General features: G+C 56.2%; 2 protein-coding genes across 7 annotated transcripts in view; one reads left to right on the forward strand and one right to left on the reverse strand.

Moving 5' to 3' along the window:
* The window catches only part of ZNF609 (zinc finger protein 609), a 224,996-nt gene extending 215,840 nt beyond the window's left edge, over positions 1 to 9,156 (forward strand). For 3 of the 6 annotated variants that reach the window (XM_051821853.3, XM_051821859.3, XM_089310555.1), the window contains 4 exons: positions 1,142 to 1,317; positions 1,909 to 2,125; positions 2,551 to 2,632; positions 2,847 to 9,156. In XM_051821853.3, the coding sequence (XP_051677813.3) occupies positions 1,142 to 1,317; positions 1,909 to 2,125; positions 2,551 to 2,627 (470 nt within the window). In that variant the 3' untranslated portion in view covers positions 2,628 to 2,632; positions 2,847 to 9,156. The remainder of the gene's footprint in view (positions 1 to 1,141; positions 1,318 to 1,908; positions 2,126 to 2,550; positions 2,633 to 2,846) is intronic. The other 3 variants (XM_051821854.3, XM_051821855.3, XM_051821856.3) reach the window with 3 other exon arrangements.
* On the reverse strand, positions 8,796 to 21,422 carry OAZ2 (ornithine decarboxylase antizyme 2). The gene is given in 5 exon segments (NM_001291912.1): positions 8,796 to 9,961; positions 10,114 to 10,199; positions 10,896 to 11,071; positions 11,756 to 11,913; positions 21,184 to 21,422. Coding segments are annotated over 5 exon segments (570 nt in total). The 5' UTR covers positions 21,204 to 21,422; the 3' UTR covers positions 8,796 to 9,830.
* Between the last annotated feature and the right edge of the window lie 577 nt (positions 21,423 to 21,999).

Genomic DNA, 21,999 nt, shown 5'->3' on the forward strand with positions numbered 1-21,999 from the left:
CTGCTGTCTGTTCACCGGGCCGGGAGATGACGCAGAGTTCAAATCCAGAGGTTTCTGCTCAGCCCTGGAGGCTCACTGGGGCTCGCCTAGATGACAGCCCTTTTCTGAATGTGTCGTTCTGTGAATTGGCCACTATAACCCATAGCTCCTTGGATGACCCCCAGTCAGTGTGTGGGGCCACCTCCCCTCCATTGCTCCAGCTAGAAGGCTTCCTCTACAGTCTGCAGTGCGCTAGGCACTGTGGGTGATACAGACGAGGCGGGGAAGGCTAGTTCCCTCCACCCAAGGAGCTCACAGTGTACAGCGAGAGAGACCTGTGGGCCAAGTGAAGTTCAAACCAGAACAATGGTGTGTTCAGCTGCACCATCAGAAAGCAGGCAGAGCTGGGCAGCGCAGTGTGAATTGGATTGGTGGGGAGTCCGGCTGGGCACCTTGGGAGAGAGCAGCTGTTCCCGCGGCTGCTGGAGATTTCTTTAGGGTGGGGAGGCACGCAGGATGCTCCCGGGGTGGCGGGACATGTCCTTCCCCACACCTTGCAGCAGCCTTGACCAGAAGACCCTGTTAGAAGGCAGACTCAGTAGAACAAGTGTTTTTCAAATGATGTGGGGAATTGCCTTACCCTGGTGGTACCCCTTTCTGTCTCGTCAGCTCTCCCCATCTGCCAACAGTAAGTCCCATTCGTGGCGTGCTTGCCATGGCTCAGGCACCGTGCTGGTGATCTGTGCACAGTTTTAATCCTCACCACCGTGTGAAGTAAACATTGATGTCCTCCCTTTGATCCTGGAGAAACGGAAACTCAGAATGGCTGTGAATTTGCTCAGGGTGACCCGGCTAGTGATTTTCAGAGGCGTCACAGGGCCATCTGACCCCAATTGCTACTTCATTATTTCACCTCTCCAAGATGAATCTGTTGACACTGGTCAACAGTGGCTCTGGGATAGCTGGCCACAGGAACTGAGGGCCATTTTCCTAATAGCCCTTAGCTAATTTTTCCTGCAGAGCTCAGTACAGAAAGCACAAGCCACTAATCTCAGCCCAAAGTCTCAGCCCGAGCCCAGGATCACTGACCCCTGCGTAACAAGCTCGCTGAAGCTGAATTCCCATCTCCCGTGTCTGAACCGCTTCATTCGTCCTCCTCCAGGTTCCTACTTGCCTTCCAGCTACTCTTTCTCCCCGTATGGCAGCAAGGTCTCAGGTGGCGAAGACGCTGACAAGGCGCGAGCCAGCCCCAGTGTCAGCTGTAAAGCCAGCTCTGAGTCCAAAGCCCTGGACATCTTGCAGCAACACGCCAGTCACTACAAGAGCAAGTCTCCCACGGTAAGGGAAGTGCGTGCGCACTGGCGGCTAGCCAGAGGCAGCGCCAAGGGCTGGGGGAAGGTGCGAAGTTCAGGTTCAGACCTCAGTGGAGCTGGGCTGACCTGAGATGGCCCCACCAGAGCATCGCCTTGATCCCCTTTTTTTTCTTAAGATTTATTTATTTATTTGGAAGACAGAATGACAGAGAAGCAGAGGCAGAGAGAGAGAGTTCTCCCATTCTCTAGTTCACTCCCCAAATGGCCGCAGTGGCCAGAGTTGAGCTAGTCCGAAGCCAGGAGCCAGGAGCTGGGTCTCCGGGTCTCCGGTCTCCCACACGGGTGCAGGGGTCTAAAGACGTGGGCCATCTCCCACTGCTTTCCCAGGCCATTAGAGAGCTGGATCCGAAGTGGAGCAGCCAGGACCTGAACCGGCGTCCAAATGGGATGCTGGCACTGCAGGCCGTGGCTTTACCCGCTACACCACAGCGCTAGCCCTGCCTTGACTCTTCTGTGTCCTGTAGGATTAAGGAGTGATAATATGAGACCGAGCCACCTCTCTGGGGTGGGGGTGTGTCTCACTATAGTGCTTTTGTGTGTCTGCTTTCCTTTCCAGATAAGTGATAAAGCTTCTCAGGAGAGAGATCGGGGAGGCTGCGGGGTAGTTGGGGGTGGTGGCAGCTGTAGCAGCGTCGGGGGAGCAGGCGGGGGTGAACGCAGCGTCGACCGGCCCCGCACTTCTCCTTCCCAGCGCCTGATGTCCACACACCACCACCACCACCACTTGGGGTACTCACTGCTCCCAGCACAGTACAACCTACCCTATGCAGCAGGTAAGCCTGTTCCCCTGCCTCCTGCACCCCAGTAGTAGAGCCCGAGCCCACAGCCATCACCACCACTGCCTCTCCCTGCCAGGAGTGTTTTCTTTTTTGAGCTTCTGATCCGTCCCAGCTAGTCTCCGGTCAAGTTAGCCGTCTAACAATTCATTCCTTCCCTCGGGCTTGGGAACTCCAAGATGCCTCCAGAGTACTGGCTTTGATGTACAGAATAAGGACCAGAGAGCAATGAGGAGCCTTGCCATCTGTCCCCAGCCTCTGTAAACGGCCAGGTTTCAGAGTTGGCCTCTGCTGGCACCCCGAAACTCAGTGGAGGTGGGCATTGAAGGGGCAGCTCCTGCCACGCCCGGCTGGCTCTCAGCAGGTGCACAGTGGCAGGCTTCTCCGAGTGCTGCCCTAACACGTTCTCCCGCTCGCTCCAGCAGGGCTCTCTTCTACCGCCATTGTTGCCAGCCAGCAAGGCTCAACCCCCTCGCTCTACCCACCCCCCAGGAGGTGAGAATGGTAAGTAGCTTTTGTTCACTGGGGCGACACAGAGCAGGGATAGCCGCTAGAAAGGATCCTTGTGGAGCCTCCCCTGAAGTCTCCCTTGGAGCCCAGATGTCCCCCAGGAACCAGTACTGGCCTCCCCGGCAGTTCCTCTTACTTGGAGCGCCACCTTGTGGTTGGTCTACCCGCAGGCTGAGTGCCTGGTTACCTGTCCACGTTTCTCTTGCAGAACACCAAGTGCCCGGATAAAGTCAGCTTCACGGGCCCGGACTGGCTCACACAAGGAGGTGCTGGAGGTGCCATTTAGACATCAGTTAAATGGTGTTGATCATCCTGTTTGCCGTTTCCACTGCGACCGAAGGCAGGCCCTTGGCTGTCTCGCCTCTACCAGACCCTTGGACTCCCCGACCCTCCCTCTTCCTCAGGAGCTGGCAAGCTGGTACTTAGCGAAATATTTATTCTCTCGGCCACAGTCAAGACTGTTGTGGCCTCTGTGGAGATGAAGGCATGGGGAGTAGCCAGGGGAATATGGCCTCAGCCCAGAGGAGTCACTGCTCTGTTCCCCAAAGCCAGGTCTGCTGCCATGGCAGTGCCGCCCTCCCCCGCCCCCAGGAGGGACCTCCAGGTACTGCGTAATGCTGAAGACAGCACAGCAGCCATACCCCTCTCACCGTCGTCACCACCACCAGACCCTGCATCTCCCCAGTGGTCTGGGCCCTGGGCATTGGCAGCACGTGGAGGAATTAGAATCTCAGGAAAGAAACCGGGGGTTGTTTTCCCTATTGTGAAAACAAGGTCTTCAAACACGGAGACTTCTCCCTCTTACATGAGCACATGTAAACGCTCAGAGCCCAGCCTGGGAAGGAAGACCAAGGCGTTTGTCCCACCACGGCCTTGAGCTCCCTGCCAGGCAGAGGGCAGGGGTCCATCACCAGCACAGGGCTCTCCAGGGATTCTGGGAGTACGCCGGGCTGGAACATGGAGTCTGTGAAGTAGAAGCTGCATCCCCCTACGAAGTCCTGCTGCTTCTTTCCCCAACTCCTCGCCCTGTTCTCTTCCCTCCTAACCCCTTGGAGCCTTTCCCAGGGGACCCCCACACTGCCCTCCCCGCTTCTTTTCCATTGCTTGGCCCTTAAGACTCAGGCAGGTCACGTGGTCTTTTCCCCAGCACTGGGGACCCTCAGAGTTTGCCGGGTCACCTGAGGGCAAGGCCCCAGCAGTGTCCACTTGACCATCTGAGTGTCTTCCTCACTTAGGGCCACAGATGCAGAGAATCCAGTTCCTGTCTGCAAACACGCGATTTTATCTAGCCCGATCGATAACCCCCATGTGTGCCAATAGAAGCCGTGTTCGTGACACACATTTTTGTTTTAGGGGCCACGGCCATGGGAGGTTATTTATTCCTTAGACCTGGGAAAACCACCTAGAAGCGTTACTCATCGAGTGCACAGCGCGCTCAGCGGATCTGTGCCCTGCGGCGGCGGACGGGCCTGCGGGTCTGCGGGCCTGCGGGCTGCGGGTCTGGCCCGCCGTGGAGGTGCAGCTGCCGCCGGCCCGAGCTTGCTGCTCCGTGCTGGGAGAGTGCTGGTTCGGAAGCTTTCCTGGAGTCACTTCCTCCCCAGGGCGTGGGGAGCTTTCGCTCCTACTCTGCTTTTGAGGTGTCAGCCCTTCCCTCTCCTCCCCTCCCGTCTTTCCTGGACCCTCTGGGTTGAGACAGAGCTCACGAGTGACAGACACCAGCTAGGCTAAACAAGAGCGTTTATGTCCAGAGTGCCAAAGCGGCTAAGAGAAGGAACTTGGCTCTGATTCACTCTGGAGCGGGGCAGGCGGGGGACAGTAAGCACAATGCCCAGTAGGGGGCGGTCTCTATGAACCTAAAGCCCTATCAGAGACCGACTTAGGGACGTTTTTCCAAGGGGAACCCCTCCAACCCATGGCCCTTCCTATAGGTTTCCATTCAAGTTGGGTTCTGAGTCCTCCCAAAGAACCCATTGTTTTAGACCTCGCGACAGCCCCCAGGAAGCTTCCGTCACACGTCGCCCCTCTGCCTGCTGCCCGTGAGCAGCAACTTTCGCCCCTCACTTCCCCTCTCCTGAGGCAGCCCTGCCAAGAGGGAAACTGAATTTCAGCCCGATTTGCCCTCCCAGGCTCCTGTGGGGCGGAGGCAAGGCCCGTCTACGTTCCTGTTTGTTTTAAATACTGTCGTGTGTTCTGTACTACCTGTGGCACTGGCCTGCAGCGTGCTCTGTACATATTGTAAAGAAACTGTCGGGAGTGATCCTCTGTCTCCCTGGGCAGGCGCGGCCCCACCTCCCCGCCCTTTCCGCTTTGTTCTCTGGAGAGGAGGAGCTTCTGTATTCGCAGGGCAGCCTTGGGTTCTGCGGAAGGGAACCGCTTTTCTTTTCCCTTAAAAACATTTGGCTCTTTGATCCTTACACCCAAGCCCCCCTTGAGGAGTCAGAGATGCCCAGCAGAGCAGGCAAAAGTGCCCGTGGCCCAGCGGCGGTCCTTTCCCAGGGACCCCCACCTGGATCCCTTCACTGTTTCCGGGAGGGGCCCGGCTTCCCTCTGTGAAATGACAGGAAAGCAGCGACAGCAACCTGAGGGTCCTTGACAGTGCCGAGTCCACCCCAGGCTCTGCTCCACATGGGGAGGGGACACTTAGGTGCGGGCGACCTCTGGCACCCACCATCAGAGGGATGTGACACTCAGCAGGGATCCCCGCCCCACAAGCCACGTCTGCACAGGTTTGCTGCTAAGGGCCCAGACCCAGCCTCTCTCTCAGCCACACCTGCTGCTCCTTGGGCTCCCCATGGAAAAGAAGCGAAAGGGACGTGCGCCTCCTCCCCAGGGAGGCTAGCCAAGGCCTGGATCGCGCCTCTTCGGGATTCACGGCGACTTTGCCCTCATTGAAGGTGTGCCAGTTCCCTGCGTCCCCTTCCTCTCCCTTGTACATGTGAATGTACGTGGACGAGATGTCCTTCTTACCCCCTTCTCTCCACACATCTCAAGGTCAAAAGAAACACACAAAAGGCTGAGGTCACCCCGTGAAATCAAATGGTGATTTCCTGAGTCTCTTCTCTGCAGGCTCCGAAGCAGGGGTGGGAGGACTTAGCTTCGGGAGTTAGGAGATAAGACTGCAGAAGGGCTAGAGAATTCTTGTACATGGCTTTGAGGCCACCCCTGTCACTTACTAACCCACATAACCTAGTCACCACCCAAATGTCTACTCTGATGCCCCAAGATTTAACTGGGCAGCTAGTCGGCCTCGTAATTCTGGGCCTTCGTCATTTGTTTTATTACCAGGGCATCCCAGGAAGCTCCCCAGTGATCCCCTGCCATGGGCCCCTCCTGGGATCAAGCCCCTCCCAGGCCCTGTCCCCAGCCCCTCCTGCCCCAGCCCCCCCGCTTGCCTTGGTGCTCAGCCCTCCCACTGGGAGCAGGTTGGGGCGAGCTGGAGGCCCGGGCTGGAGGGGCAGTGTTGTTGTTCATAGCTTTTGTTCCATTGGTGTTGCTCTGTTGGATTTAATTTCAGTCTTCCTGATTCTTCCCTTCTGTAAAGTGTACATTACCAAGTTCCTTGTTTTTTATATATATATATAAATATATATATATACAAACTGTACTCTTTTTGCCTTTGTACATTCAGGCAAGAAGAGAAAATAAATCTTTTTAAGAGACAATCAAAAATCTGTGAGGGCTGCTGGTTATTTCTCCTGGGGTTTGCTGCTGAGCTGCCGCCTCCCGTCCCCACCTGTCCTCTCCCTAAGCCCCTGCTCCTGCCCCTGCTCCACGTGCGTCCTCAGCTTCTTCCCTGGCTGACAGCAAGTCGTTGAACCGGCGTCCGGACTGCCTGCCCGCAGCCCTTTCCTGCCCATCACTGTTCGCTGGCTCAGTCCGGGAGCTCTGTCCTGCGCCCCAGCCTGCCTTCCCCTCACCTCTAGATCCCATTCACCGAAGTGGCTTAGGACCCCTGGGAACCCTGACCCATCGTCCAGAGGCCCTGCTTTGGACACGAGCCTGTGTAACTATGCAGCTGGGAGCTCTCTGCCCAAGAGTTTGCACTACTTAGACCTGCCTGGTGTTCAGGATGGATGGCTTTTAGGAAACTACCCCCACACTCCTCCCCCGCCCTTACATCCAGCCTCCAGAGTGCCTGATCCAGAGCCCAGCGGCTCGCTCACTGGCTCATTCAGGGCCGGTGGACTGCTACAGTTACCCCTCAGAACCAGGGCTAAGGGCGGATGGGTCAAGCGCGTCTGCTCAAACTCCAAAGGGTGATGCGTCTGAAACAGCCCCACCATTGTCGGGCCGCTTCCTCTTCCCGCCCCTTCCTCCTCCTCCGTCCTCTTCTCACCACTCCCTCTTCTTAACTGGCTTTGGAATTGAAATATATTTTTAAATTATTTGTTGTATTTATTGAATAAAGTTTTTAATGTCCCTGTTCTTAAATTTAGACTTAGTTTGCCTTTCACGTACCTCTCCTGTCTCACTCCCCCACCCCACAAAATGTTCTGAGTTGTTTTTAGTTGGAGCACAGCCTTTGAGTGTGCCTTTCCTGTCAGTGGTCTTCAACAGCACAACTCTATGAAAGGGAAGCCTTGACTGGGTGCTGGGTGTCAGTTCAGTCCTCCTACCTCTGGCTGCACTGAAGGGGAGCCACCAACAGATGGCAGCAGAGTCTCAAGTGTGTTTCTCTGAGGGATTGGGCGGGGGAGTTAAAGGACTGAGTTTTGTCTTGGTCCTTCAAGATTTATTTTAATTTGTTTCTTTGAAAGAGTTACAGAGAGAGGGAAGGAGGAGAGACAGAGAAAGAGCTCTTCCATCCATTGGTTCACTCCACAGATGACTGCAACAGCCAGGACTGGGCCAAGCTAAAGCCTGAAGCTGCTTCATCTAGGACTCCAATGTGGGTGGCAGGAGCCCAAGTACTTGGGCTGCCATCTGCTGCTTTCCCAGGCCATTAGCAGGGAGCTGGATCAGAAGTGGAGCAGCCAGGACACAAACCAGCACCCCGTATGGGATGCCAGCACTGCAGACGGCAGCTGTACTCACTACGCTACAATGCCAGCCTCCCTCCACCCCCGCCTCTGTTCTTCCTTTCTTAAAAATGTCTTGGGTTTAACATCTGAATCCTGGGGCCAACGATGTGGTGTAGTGCGCTAAGCCTCCGCCTGCGGTGCCAGCATCCCATATGGGTGTCAGTTCTAGTCCTGGCTGCTCTACTTCCAATCCAGCTCTCTGCTGTGGCCTGGGAAAGCAGTAGAAGATGGCCCAAGGACTTGGGCCCCTGTACCCATATGGGAGACCCAGAGGAAGCTCCTGGCTCCTGGCTTCAGATCAGCTCAGCTCTGACCATTGCAGCCAATTGGGGAGTGAACCAGCAGATGGAAGACCTCTGTGTGTGTGTGTGTGTGTGTGTAACTCTTTCAAATAAATAAATAAATCCTAAAAATATATCTGGATCCTAAACTGCATCCTCCCCTTAGCTGCCCCAGGAGTTCCGTGTTTCGTAGGAGCGGTCTTCAAGCCCCCAGGAGTTGAACTGCTTGTCCCCAGCCCCAGCCTCGCTCATTTTAGTGAATACCAGGTGGCGTCCAGGCCCACAATAGAAACACAAGCGCCATGAAAAGCAGTGTGAAGATGGGCCAGAGATCTGGAGACAAACTGAGGGCCAGTGGCCAGCAGCTGGAAAGGTGCCAGAGGTAAACACCTGCCCTGCACTCAGACGAAACAGGCAAAATGGAAAAAGTGCTAAAAAGCCTGTGAGGAGTTAAACACAAAAAGCAGGGTAAAGCGGACTCGCCCTCTGCAGGGCCACACCCTAGGGCAGCGGCTCCAAGCGGAGAAAACCCAAAGACCCAAAGACTGCTTCCTTCCGGTGCTCAGCACTGGGCGCCGCGCCTTCTGGATACAAGGCACAGGTAAGAGCGGCTTCGGATCCTGGCCGGTCGCCTCCTCTCGAGACGAAGCTGATGTGTAGGCGGCATCTCTCTGGGGGCCCTGGCAGGATGTCCCGGACTCCTAGCAACCCCGCACCACAGTGCCTGTGCCCAGGGGCCGCAGCCAGTTCTCTGCAGCACCGCACTCGCAGTTCTCTCCCAACTAGAGTTGGGCTTCGACTCAAAAACCGTGGTGCTGGGAAGTTGGTCCTGATACGGAATAAAGAGAGACCGACCACAGCTTTAAATCAGTTTATTGACACAGTTAACACAACACACTGGCCTCCCTGACACCCCCACCCCCTGTCCCAGTCTAGAGCTCTTCCCTGGCCTCTCCCCTTAGAACAAGCTGTTCAGTGAAGACTGAAAAGGGCGGGCCACCTCTGCTCCCCCACGTCCCAGGCACTACTCGGGACCTGGGCTGGGGGCCGTCGGCATTACACTCGGCCAGCCAGAGGCATCCAGTCCCTAACAACAGGTTCCCCCAGAGTTCCCAGGCCCTGAGTGGTGGTTCCTCCTCCTCTCTGGTCCTTGGGCCCTGGGCCACAGGAGCACCAACTCTTGGTGGTGACTGGAGAAGCTGAGTTGGGCCCAGCACCCCTGACAAGGCCCCGGTGGTGGGCGTGAGCTTCAATGCCCCTATTTTAAATGCACTGATAACATTAAACAGATTAAGCCAGCTTAACCAGATGCCAGAGGAACACTAAGCTGTGAAGAGGGAGCCGTCAGGCCCAAGTAGTCCGGGCCGGACACAGATGCACAGAGGAGCCCAGGCAGAGGTCAGAAAACACCTCAAGGACACTGCCCAGGGGTGGAGAAGCCTACACTCAGGGGCCCCTGGGGGACAAGAAGCAAAGAAAGGAAACAACGTTAAGTCTTCAAAACCAAAACAAAAAACAAAAAGAAAACCAACCGCGGGGGAACTGAGCCTGCCAGTGCTGCCCACCAGCCCCCAGGCCTGGCCCCCGGACCAGGACAGCCCCTCCCCTAGGCTAGACAGAGCACATCACACAGCGCAGTTAAAAAGCTTCTAATGCCAGTTCATAAACATCTTCATTTACTATGGTGATTACATGTGAATAATATGTTTATACTGTTCTTTATGGAAAACAATGTCAACGAGTCAACTCCGAGAACACAACAGGCGGCCCTCGCCCTGAGCCCTCAGCGTCTTTCCCTAGACAGCGAGGAGCCCTCTCCTCTGTCCCAGGGCTGCCTAACTTCCCCTCCTCCCCCACCGCGGCTCTCGGGCAAAGCATCCTCTGTGACCGCTAGTCCTCATCGGACAGATTCTGGTCCAGAGGGTACACCATGAACATAACATCCGGCCGGGCGGGGACACAGGGATGGCCTGGACGTACGATCTCAAAGCCCAAGAAGCTGAAGGTCTTCAGGAGCGGAGCTGCAGGACAGAGCGACAAAGGTGCTGATGAGACAGAGGGCAGGCGCGCAGAGGGGAGCCCGGCTGCGGGCAGACGCACAGCACCGGCCTTTATCCATCCCGGGGTGCCCCCCCCCCCCCGCAGCTTGCCGGGGTTCGCCCTGCCGCCTCACCTCTGTCCTCCCGGCCCTTCCTGAAGCAGATGAAGACGTAGTTCACTTTCATCTTCTCTTCAGCAAACTCGAGCAGTGCTAGCAATCTGCAGGAAGCACAAGCTGCTGGAGCCCGCTCCCAGCCTCCCCCCGAGAGGCTGCTCTGAGGCCGAGGGCCGGCACTGGAAGGCGCCCGTGCGGGCGGCAAGTTCCCACTTGGAGACCCCAGGAGCCCTGCTTCAGGGGGAAGCGGTCCTCTCTCCTGTGACGGGTTCTTCAGCCGGGGGCAACACTGGCCACCTTCGGTCTGCCTGAGACCCGAACTGGCAATGTTTTCCATCTAGAAGTGGGCAGCGCTTCATTCCGCAACTCAGGGTAACCAAGCGCTCCTGCACTGCCCGCGGGAACAGCCCGCCGAGGAGCGCCCCGGCCCCAGCGCTGCCTACAAGTACTTCCGCAGGAGGCTGGGGCCGCCCAGGACCCCACGCTGGGACTGCTGCCGCCCTGGGCTCCGGAGGGCCTTGCCAGTCCGCCCAACTCCTGCACCACTGTAGGGGCTCAAGGGAAACTGGGTTTCCACTGGGGAGAGTGGACCACGGATGATTAAGTGTCAGGCATTTGGTTAATGTGACAATGATCTTTTAATTATAAGTCTGTTTTACTAGCTAAAAATAACCTGTTAGAAAATGCTATCCACTCGGGAAGTCTTGAGCTAGGGAGACGCCCCTACAAATCCGTTCCCCGTCAGCACAGACCCTCTGCGGTGGGACCTCTTCCCCCTGCCCCCAACACCTGCTCCTTACCCTTCTTTGCTCCCATCAGCTAATAATCCATCCGGGATTTCCACAAACAGGCTCTGGCTGGACAGGACTGCGTCCCAGGAAGAGACTTTCACTTCGGTGACCTCATACCGGAAATGGACGATGTGAGGTTTCCCCTCGTTCACAGGGAGGTCCTGGGTCACAGTGAGCTTCTCGTCCTGGGGAGGAAAGCCGCAGTAGACGAACCCACCGCTGCTTCCCGCCACGTCACCCGCCCCTCACCCAGGCGGCGCTGAGTGTGCCGGGGGCCAGGCCAGGCCAGGCCAGCACGCGTGAAAATGCCTCACTGGCGCTGTCCGAGAGCAGAATGCTGGGAGGGGGCGTATTCAGCAGTGCCCACCAGCAAGGTGCTGCCCTGTCACCTCCAGCATCGGTAACTCCGCGTGGACCCTAAGATCCGGGGCCTCCCAGCAGCTGACGCGGGGCTCCCAGGGTCCATGGCAGAGCTGACCCCAGCACAGGTCTCCCTGCCGGCAGAGCCCGCGCCTTCCCCCGTCCCTCTCTGAAGGGGGCGCAAACGAGAACACGCATGAGGACACGTGTGAGGACTTGGCCGCCGCTCTGCTGCAGCCTGCTCCGGGTGCACGTGCAGCCGTGCTCGCCGCCGGCACGATCAGGTTTTCGCTCGCTCGCCTACCCCACGGCAGTCCCGGGAGAAGGCAAGCCGACCCCGGGCCCCAGGCACAGACGAGCGCTGACACCCTCCTGCTGGTGCTCCGGAAAAGCCAGCTTGTGGCCTCGGTTGAGAGTCCTGCCCAGTCCCCGCCCCGGCCTGGCCTGAGTCCCAGGACTGAAGGCTGGGATGACCCCTCAGAGTCCTCCCTCCCCAGAGTCCTCCTTACCTTATATATTAGAGCTGAGAGAGAAGGATCCCTGCCACCCCCTCGCCCACCGGGGATCTTCGACAGTGGGTGAGGGGCATCAGGAGCACCACAGAGGCCCCGGAACAATGTGCCTGCAGCACTGGAGCTGGGGACAGTTACTCAAAGGCAAAATACTGCTGCAAGAGACAGAGACGGCGCGATGGTGAACGCCAAGACCCGAGGGCTTCACGCAAAACCCAGCCCCGTCCCTGCGCAGCTCTCCCCAAACAGGTGTTTTAAGAACACCACGACCCCGGTCTCCACAGCTTTCGCCTCCAGAACTTCTGTTGCTCCCATCGAGGGAACCGGCTGCGTGAGGGAGTCCCAGCAGGGCCGTGGACGTCCAGTGGATACAACGGGCCGAGGTGGCAGCCGTCAGACGTTCTCAAACAGACCGGACCCGGGCACACCTCGGGAGGGCCCCGGCCTGCCTGCCGCCACTCCCCCTGCTCCAGCAGTGCCCCTTTCCCAGGGATGGGCCCCATCGCCCCTCTCGGCGGAGGAACTGGAATGAGAATACCTCCCCAGACCCCTCCAGGATTCAGAAGGAAACCAAATGCAGGGTTTGACTCCCAGAGCAGAGTGCACTATGGTACACAGGTCATTCTGGCGTCTGGGTTTGTCTCTGGTGTGTCCTATCACAACCCGGGCGGGAGAATTCAGGAAAGACTGAAGTGCGCAGAGCAGGCGCTGAGGCGGGGGTGTGGTGGGGGAGTTCTGTGTGCCGCGACCTGAGTAAGGCGGGCAGGAAGCAGATGCCCTGGAGGGGGACGGCTCCCCGAGGCGCTCACGTCACTTCTGGGCGTGCCCCCTTGCTGGCCGCCAGGATTTGCAGGTGGCCCACACCAAGGCTCCAGTCTGCTCCACTGTCCTCTGAACGTGCTGGGGAGATGTGAGGTCCCCAGGGGCAGGGGCAGTGAAGCGGTGCGAGGCAGACTGATTATGCGGTAAACCATGACTCAGCAGCAGGCCCGTCCTACAGCCGCCACACCCCAGCCGCGCCAGCTGGAAGGCCACTGGGTGACACCTAGGGTGTACCAGGGGTGTGCTGGGGTCAGCTGACACGACTGTGCACACCCCTTCTCATCTCTGTTTAGTGGTGCTGGTAGCTTGAACCAGCTGAGAAGGATGGGGGTATTTAAACCACGGAAATCAGCAAATAAGGGTTGTGGTTGTCTTTGCCTGAGACCCAGTGGTGAAACAGTGCAAGGCAAGCACCCCTCACACCATCTTTGTTTTATATAACATGGCTGCCAATCTTGGGCCCTTCGAAGTGAACGGCAATGGAGCTGAACTTGGCCCTTACAAACCAGGCAGGCAGCCCCGTCAGCACAGCAGCCGAGACAGAAGTCCCAGCCTGCCAGTGCTCAGCTCCTAGGTCTGTTCTCTCAGGACGCAACTGGGACATAAAAGTCCACGTGGAAATTTCTCTAGGCATGGAGTTCCCAGGGAAGTGGCCACGGGCCTGGAGCAACATCACATCTGGGTTTAATAACCAGACGCCCCAGCTGCCTCCTCTGAAAGACCTCAGGCCGCTACCAGGAAGGGCAGGACAGAGGCTCCTGCCCCTCGCTGTTTTCAAGGACTAGCGCTGTTTTCTGCTGGGGACAATGAGCTATTATGATTCCCCCTTCCAATGTGATTAAGGGCAGAATAATAGCATCCAGGCTGGAAAAAATACGACAAGGACGGGGGGTTTCCATAGGCAGAGGCACACCACTGCCTCCCTCCCCGTAGCGAGTCCCTTCTCATTCCCCAGGGACTGCTTCTGACCTGTGCTGAGGTCCCTGTGAGGGCACCGGGAAGGCTGGGCCACTGGAAGAAGCTGGCTTGCTCGTATCGGTCAGTGGAGCAACCCAAGGACTAAGCGAGACAGATGAGGACATGCAGAGGGGACGTTGCCTTTTCCACTAGGAGAATTGCCTGGGTTCACAAAACAACTAGATCATTGAGACCCTGCAGAATTCTAGAATTCTGGTGCCAGACTCCCACTTCCAAAGGAACTATTCTTCAAATGGGCTTCAGATGAGTAAGCTACATTCAACCTCTGCTCTGCGTGCCAACCACCATCTTGGTTCTTGGCTAATTTTCACCGGCAAACAGCTGAAGCAATGGGGTCAATCCACTAGAAAGACCAGAATAAAGTGAATTGCTTTTTATAAGATCCTGAATCCCTTTTGTCTTCCTAGAAATAGTCCCTGGAGCCTGCCCCGTGTCCAGCACTAATCTATGAACTTGTGGTATTTCTGGTTTGCTAATCTCTCTCCTCTTCAAATAAATGCAAGAAGATGCCAGGGTAACAAATCATTTACTTCCCGACTCACACACACACAAGGATCCTGGAGATACTTTGCCCTGCCCCATAAGGTCTGCAAAAGGCAGCAATAGGGGTGGGTGGGGGCAGGGTTAGTGGGGTCCAGTTCCAGGTCCCTAAGAGAAACAGCTGGGACTTGGAGTAAGCCTAATATAGAGTAGGTCACAACAATCATTCATTCATTATAAAGCACCTGTTATGACACTGTGAATGGCCAAACTACCTCCCTTTCAAAACACCTGACTGTCATTTTTGAAGAAAGGAAGGGAGATGGGTACATATGTGTTAGTTAAAGAAATTAAGGGTCATAAATTGCCCAGTAAAGACCTTCTCTTCTAATACTGGCTTTAGTGTTCAAATGGTGTTGTGGCAAGATATGCCACCAACCTCATTAGAAGAATTTAAGCTCAAGAGAAACGGGCTTCTAAGCACAAGCCATCCATCAGAAGAGCCACCACGTCAGGCTCACACCTCGCTCAATCCCCGTCATCAGAAGCATGATCTAGGATGCTCAGCGCAGGGGCTGAAAAGGGCAGGCTGATTCGGGAGAATCAAATGTGTCACACGGAACCCAAAGCTTCCGCTGGACTGCACCTGCTTTTGGAGAAGAAAAATACACCACGCTGGGAACAAGGGTACCAGGGACCCAGCATCAACGTGGCAGAGACAGGATATTAGTGCTGGTCAGTTAGCACTATTTATCTTCTCAGCTGTGTGTTACAGGACAAGCCCTTGGAAGCTCTCAGGATACCTGAGTGCTACGAACGTATCACACCCTGCTGCCTAAAGTCTATGAAACTCGTCTGAAATGCACTTAGCAAGTTATACTTCATACAGTGGCTACAGACAGGTAGTGTATGCAACAGATATATTCCTGGGAAATCCTGATGGTAAATTAAAAAAATTAAAGATCTGTTTATTTGAAAGGCAGAAGAGACCAAGAAAGAGCTTCTGTCTGCTGGTTCACTCCCCAGATGGCCCCAGCAGCCAGGGCTGGGCCAGGCCGGAGCCAGGAGCCTGGGATTCCATCTGGGTCATCGTCTATGCTTCTCCCAGGTGCATTAGCAAGGAACTGGATGGAACAGCCAGGACTCAAACTGCCAGTGTTGCAGGGAGCAGTTTAACCCACCGCGCCATAATATCAGCCCCAAATCAAATGTTTATGATTCAAATCCTATCTTCAAGTCTCTGCTATTTAAAACAATCAGGGGGAACAGTGCTGTGGCGCAGTGGGTTGAGGCCACATCCTGCAGCACCAGCATCCCATACTGGTGCCAGTTCAAGTCCCAGCTGCTCTTCTTTCGATCCAGCTCTCTGCTATGGCCTGGGAAAGCAGTAGAAGATGGCCCAACTCCTTGACCCCTGCACCGACATGGAAAACCCGGAAGAAGCTCCTAGCTCCTGGCTTCGAATCAGCTCAGCTCTGGCTGTTGGGGCCATCTGGGGAGTGAACCAGCGGAAATGAAGACCTCTCTCTCTGGCTCTGCCTCTCTCTGTAACTTTCAAATAAGTAAAATTAAAAAAAAAAAGAATCAGGGCCAAGTGTTATGAAGCAAAGGTTAAAATGTCATTGTGGGGGGCAGCACTGTGGCATAGCAGGTAAAGCTGCCACCTGCAGTGCCGGCATCCCATATGGGCGCCGGTTCAAGTCCCGGCTGCTCCACTTGCAATCCAGCTCTCTGCTATGGCCTGGGAAAGCAGCAGAAAATGGCCCAACTCCTTGGGCCCCTGCACCCGCATGGGAGACCTGGAGGAAGCTCCTGGCTCCGGGCTTTGGATCAGCGTAGCTCCGGCCTTTGCGGCTAATTGCGGGAGTGAACCACCAGATGGATGACCCCTCTTTCTCTTTCTCTCTCTCTCTCTCTCTCTGCCTCTCCTCTCTCTGTGTAACTCTTTCAAATAAATAAATCTTTTTTAAAATGTCATTTGCGATGCTCACATCCCACTATCAGAGTTCCAGGTTTAAGTCCTGGCTGATCCACTTCAATCCAGCTGCCTGCACATCCAACCCAGATGGAGTTCCAGGTTCTTGGATTTAGCCTGACCCTGCCCTGGCTGTAGCAGTCACGTTGGGGAGTGAACCAGCAGATAGAAGATCTCATTCTCTCGCTTTGTCTTTCAAATAAAAAAAGCTTTAGAAGAATTAACTGTAAATCTCTTGATAAAGATCACCTTCAGCTGACTTTGTTAGTTTTGACTTTTATGTTCCATTTGCTCAAAGCAGGGTACCGCCTGCTACACAAAGTAGGGACATAATATAAAAGTACGTCTGTGTCTAACTTTCATTTAGCTACATCTAACACAATATTTGAATTCAAATTCTCTTTGATATACTTTGATCAGGTTTCGCTTGAATCAGTGGCCTCCTCAGCTCACTCTAGTCCACAGCCTTTCTCTGCTTCCATTACCTGTCAGGAAGGGTCATGGCCTTGGTATCACCTACCTTTTGGAATCAAATAAAAAGACACAAAACCCACATTCCCAGTGTTCTGTATTCCTTTGCCACTTTTAACCACTTCTGCGCCATTCACGCCTCGGGCCTGGCCCCACGCAATCCCCAGGATGCCCTCACTCTGCTCACACTGGCACTTCTACTCCGACTAGGAGCGTCGCTCATGACTAATCCCTACGCAAAGGGAGGCCAATCCAGAGCTGCCATCACACCGAGCAAAAAAGAAAGAGGAAGAGAGGTGGGAGGTGGCGGCCACCTCCAGTCTAGTGTGATTGCAGAGGCTAATTTCCAGTGCCAAGCCCCTTCCATCTGAGAAAGGGGCCCTGGGCAGATGCCTGGCATAAGTCATTTTTTCACTAGGGCCGTTTTGCGTTCCAACGGGAGTCTAATTACTAAGCACCATTACAGAGAAAATGACATCACCATCCTGAATCCCAGGCTGAAAGCAAAACTGGCTTTTGCTTATTCTCCACAAGACACACACTTATGATGGCAGCTAGAATACCTGTACCTTGAGGTCTGCTCGCCATGTCACACAGCCGACACCAGTGTGTGTCCTGTCAAAAGCAGGCCCAACCATGGACTTCCCAGAAGTGGCTGAATAGCTAGGTAATCATGCCTTAAATAAGACCTTAATTCTACTTTTTAAACACCTCAATCTAGTTTATACAGGAAGCTCATCACACAGTTCCACCTCCTTTCTCAGGGTAGAATTACATCATTGTTCATACGGTAGCAAAGGCCTCAGACATTTTCTTAAGGCTTATCGTGTACAAAGCATTTTGTGTTCCTGCTGCTGCCCAACAGGAAACTACCTGTTTTGTTTACTTCAAGTAGTGCGATTCTTGCTCCCCTCTTTGGCCACTTCTGCTCTACAGCTTTCAATTAGGCTTCACAGCCTTCCGAATCATGGAACCAACCCCACAGTGCTTCAAACAGGGAGGAACTACTCCTTTTCTTTTCTAGAAATGCACATTTGTAACATCCCTCTCCCCACTCCTCAATCCCTTTTCTTGTATTTCTGAGCAGCTCTGAGGCTAAATTTGGATTTCTTGGCAGGGTAAGAAATTGCTATTATTAGTCCACATGGCTTTCTGAGGCATATCTCCAATTTGGGGTGTCTCCTGACTATAGCAGGAATCTCTGTGCGTCTGTACAGTGACCTTGAAGGTATATCTCGGGAAAACCAGCTCTCCCTACCACCTCATGCTCCACAAGCCACAGTGCCAATGAGCAGGGAGTAACCACAACCACTATCTTCAGGAAGGCACAGGGATCCCACTGTCCAGGAAACCATTCGGTGAAGATGTTCAGGATGCCTCTGATGTGCGCCTGGGCCCTGCCTACCTCCCGCCCAAAACCACAAAAGCAAGAACCACCCACCTGTAGATCCCAACACTTCCCAGAGCCCATCGGCACACTGTTTGATTAGAATAAGGCAGTTGAGCCAGGGCCAGCTCTCCTCTACATCCCGTATTGTCACAAGGTATGAAGCAAGTTGGACAGATACTGTGTCCCCGCCCCTACAAATCCAGGCAGAGAAAGGCCATGAAACTTCATTTCCTTGGATTCAAACCACATTTTCAAAATAAAATAAAATAAAAGCATGAAAGTGCTGTACTAGTTTTCTTCCTCCCCTGGCCATCATTTCGGGGCTGCCAATCAGAGCACCACTAGGAAGGAAGAGCCTTGTTTTCAAAACATACTGCAGGCTCCGCTGCAACTATTTCTTCCAGGAAAACAAGCCTCCACCTCCCGAGTTTTTCACTGGAGCCAAGGAAGCTGGAAATCCCATCCCCCACCCAATGGGAGCAAGCCGCCCAGCCAGCTCCCCCCTCTGCGTATAGTAAACACCAAGAACACTGACTGGGAACATCCGGCTCTTATCAGAATCCCTCGTTAGGGCTCTACCGGGACTCCTTTCAGAAAGTTAGGGGCTGGGAAACATGCTATGGAGACAGGATTGCAGTAACTCTAAGAAACCAGACACTCTGCACACCCCACCCCCAGGCCAAAGTAGAGGAGCCTGATCCAAGGCCTAGCTTCTGCCCAGGCCCTGGCAGAGCAGTTGGCTCCTCCCTCCACCTGACTTCCACACAGCCAAGCCCCTCAAATTACCAAGACACTAAGCAAGGGCCCTGGAGACAAGCAAGCCCGTTTTGCCACTTAGGAAGCGGGAAGGCAATCTTCAAGCTACCCCAACCCCTCTTCACATGTAGGCACACTCGGCCAGCACTGGAACTCAGGCCTCTCATCCTCACACTCGGTGAAGACCCATATGTGCTGTTCCCTAGCTCAACTTCCAGGGCTCAGCCTAGCCTGCAAAGAACTTGGCATCTAGACCAGCTCAGTCCAGAGACTCCACAGAATGGTCCCCGAGCCCGCTCTCTAGCCCCCCTCACAGACACACACAGAGCAGAAAAGTCACCCACATACCCCTCGAGCGGGTTTCGCTGCGGCTTCTCTGCTTCCCTCCACCCCGCACCTGCTCCTGCCCTCTCGGATCTGCTGTCCACCCTCAGCGCTCACGGCCCTCTTCACAAGTAACCCCGTCCGCGCCCAGTACCATCCAGCTACATAGCCACCCCACCTCCGCAGCTCCAGAGGGCCCGGCTTAGCAGAGACAGCATAGAAGCGAGGAGGTGAAGGGACTGGAGACGAAGCATTCCAGAAAGGAAAGGAAGCAGCGAAATGAGGCAGAAAGAACAGAGGGCTTGGGAGGCAGACGCTGGACCCAAACGGGGCAGAACCCAGGAGAAGGGTGAGCAGAACCAGGAGATGGGTGAGTTTTCTCTATGGAGGGAAGAGATGGGAGTGGGAGGACTACATGAGTTTGAGAATCGGGAGGGAAAAACGCGGCCAACGGCTGAGGACTGAGTTGACCACAGGTAGAGTTTGGTCCCTTGGGCACTTCCGCACAGGCCCTGAGAGAAAGGCTAAGAACTGCATGCCAAAGATTTGTCAGCAGAGAACTGACATCACCAAAGGAATACGGAGGCAAGGCCCGGGCTCTGGGGCTCTGGGGCTCGGGGACCGTGTGTTTCGGCCCTGGCTGCAGGTAGGAGATAGCTGGAGAGCTTGAAAACAAAACACCGATAGTCTGGGAAGGTGTGGCCCAGTGACTGATCTTTCAAACGTGCAGCCCGAGTGAACAAACACTCAAGCAGGAGAAAAGCTGACAGCCCAGGAGGAGCATGGGAGTGAGGGCGCGCGCTGAGCAGGCGGGAATGGGAAGTTAGAGGCTGCTGCAGGGAGAAGGGAGCCCACGTCCGGGAGGAACCCTCAGCGAAGGGGCAACAAGCAAGGCCAAGTCGGAAGGAGGAACTGAGTCTGGCTCTGGATAAACCGCGGCCCAACGGCACAGGAATGGATCAGCTCGCAAACGAAGGGGGCCCAAGTGAGGGCCAGGGGCCCCAAGGCCAACCCTGGGGGCAAAGGCTGGGAGGTCAGGCAGCGACAAGTCTGGGCGGAACCAAGGAAGGGAATCCAGCCCAAGTTGAGTGGAAACCACTGTGGTGCCTAAGGAGGTTCAGGAAATCACGGACAGGATCAGAGTGTCTGGGGCAGAAATGAGGGCTGGATGAGGGGGGCCAGCCTGGGGAAAGAGGAGAGACACTGAGCGAGGAACTCTGCCCAGCAGACACAACGCATGTCCAGAAAAGCCCCGGGGCTCAGCTGCAGAAGAGGTGCAGCCTCTCTCCCCATCAGCGAGGGAACGCTGGGGGTGGCTTCCGAGGGAGGAACTTGGGAAGGCCCAGAGCAGAGTGCCCGATGCGGGAGGGGGGCGCACGCAAGGGCTTTCCGGGGCCCGGGGTGGGCTGCGCTCCGCGTTCTCAAGACCTCAAGGTGGGGTTCAGCCGAGACAGGAAGGGACCAGACGAGTTCTGGCTGAGAGGAAGCGTTTGGGGGCGCTGGGGGACACCTTAAGGGAACAGGACCGAGGACGGACGGCAACCGAGTCCAAAGTTTGAAAGCGAAAAGGACCGACGCCGGGAGCCAGGGAGAATGGGGCCTAGCCGGGAAAGGGGTGCTGGGGGGCGGGAGGGGAAGGCCGGGCTGCAGCCAGGGGCAGGGGGAGGGCAGGGCCTGGCTGGGAAGACCTTAGAGCCTGAGGAGTGGGGGAGGGGAGGCGGTGGGAGCCCCGGGTCCAGCTAGGACGGGAGGACGGCGGCTGGCCGGCCGGGGGGAGGGGGCCGCGGCGGCGAGAGGTGCTGTTTTCCTGAGGGAAGGGCTAAGTGACTTAGAGGGAGAGCAAGACAGACATGGGGAATATGAGAAACAATTTGGGGGATCTGGATGCGGGAGCAAGCCCAATTTGGGGAAGTGGGGCTCCGTCCAGCGGGGCTGAGGGAAAAGCGGAGCCAAATGGCAGGTCGGGTCCGGTCTGCGGGGGGCTTTAGGGGACGAGGAGGCCAGGCCGAGGGGGATAGGCCCGGCTGGAGGGAGGGGGCGAAAGGACGGAAGGAGGCCCAGTTGCGGGGCTGGAGCTCGGACCCGGGTGGCTGAAGTGGGGAAAGGGGCCCCCGTGGGGGGCGGACGGGGCCCCGTGGATGGGGGCAGGGGCCGGCTGGATGTCGGGGGGGGGCCCTCTGGAGCAGATGAGGGGAGGATGGGGGCGGGGAGCCTGGGCCGGGCCGTTACCTGTCCTGGGTGTTTATCATCCTCGGCGGCTCTGCTCAGGGTGGGAGGAGGCGGCGCAGGGAGTGGGTAGGTGGATGAGTGGGTGGGTGTGGGGTCGCGCGCGCGCGGGGCCGATCTCTGCGGGCTAAGTCCCTGTCAGGCCGCGGGCCGAGAGCCCTCCTCCTGCCTCAGCGAGCGCCTGCCTCCAACTGACCCTCCCCGGCCGCCGCCGACGCCGCCGCAACCGCCCCGCCCCCGAGTACCTCATCTGCATAGCCCCACCCCAGAGCCGCGCGGTGTCCTGGGAAACTGGGGCCCACAACAAAGGGCAAAGCACCGCCCCGCCTCCGCGCAGGCGCACCAGGAGCCGGTAGCGGGGTTAGGGGCGGGGTGTGGGGGGGCGGTCCGGATGAAGGGCAGCATTTTCGGGGAGGCGGTGGCGGAGGGCCTGCTTGTGGCCGATAGGAAATATACGTTATATTTCAGGAAGAGTTTTCTGAGGACTGACCAACCTAGCCCACGTCGCTAGTCCTTGTTTGCGTGGGGCCGAGCAGAGCTATGACGTGTGGGGCCTTGGGAGGATATTTTATTGAACAAAACAAAATTGGAAATCTGAGAGCCCTGTTCCCAGCCTGAATCCAGGCCCACAGGTCTCGGGTACCTCTGCTCCCAGGGCAGATGAATAAGCTCAGCTATCGGCTGAGATCCCCTGCGTCTTGCAGGTACATCCCGGAGCAGTGGACAAGGCCTCCACCGCGGGTCCTGGTCATCCGGAGCCAGGTCTCTGTAGGTCACAATCACAGTCACTTGGGAGGCTACGCCAGCCACTCACGCGTG

Source organism: Oryctolagus cuniculus, chromosome 12, assembly GCF_051225735.1.
Source record: "Oryctolagus cuniculus isolate XC-2025 breed Fujian yellow rabbit chromosome 12, ASM5122573v1, whole genome shotgun sequence".
NCBI classification, from domain to species: domain Eukaryota; kingdom Metazoa; phylum Chordata; class Mammalia; order Lagomorpha; family Leporidae; genus Oryctolagus; species Oryctolagus cuniculus.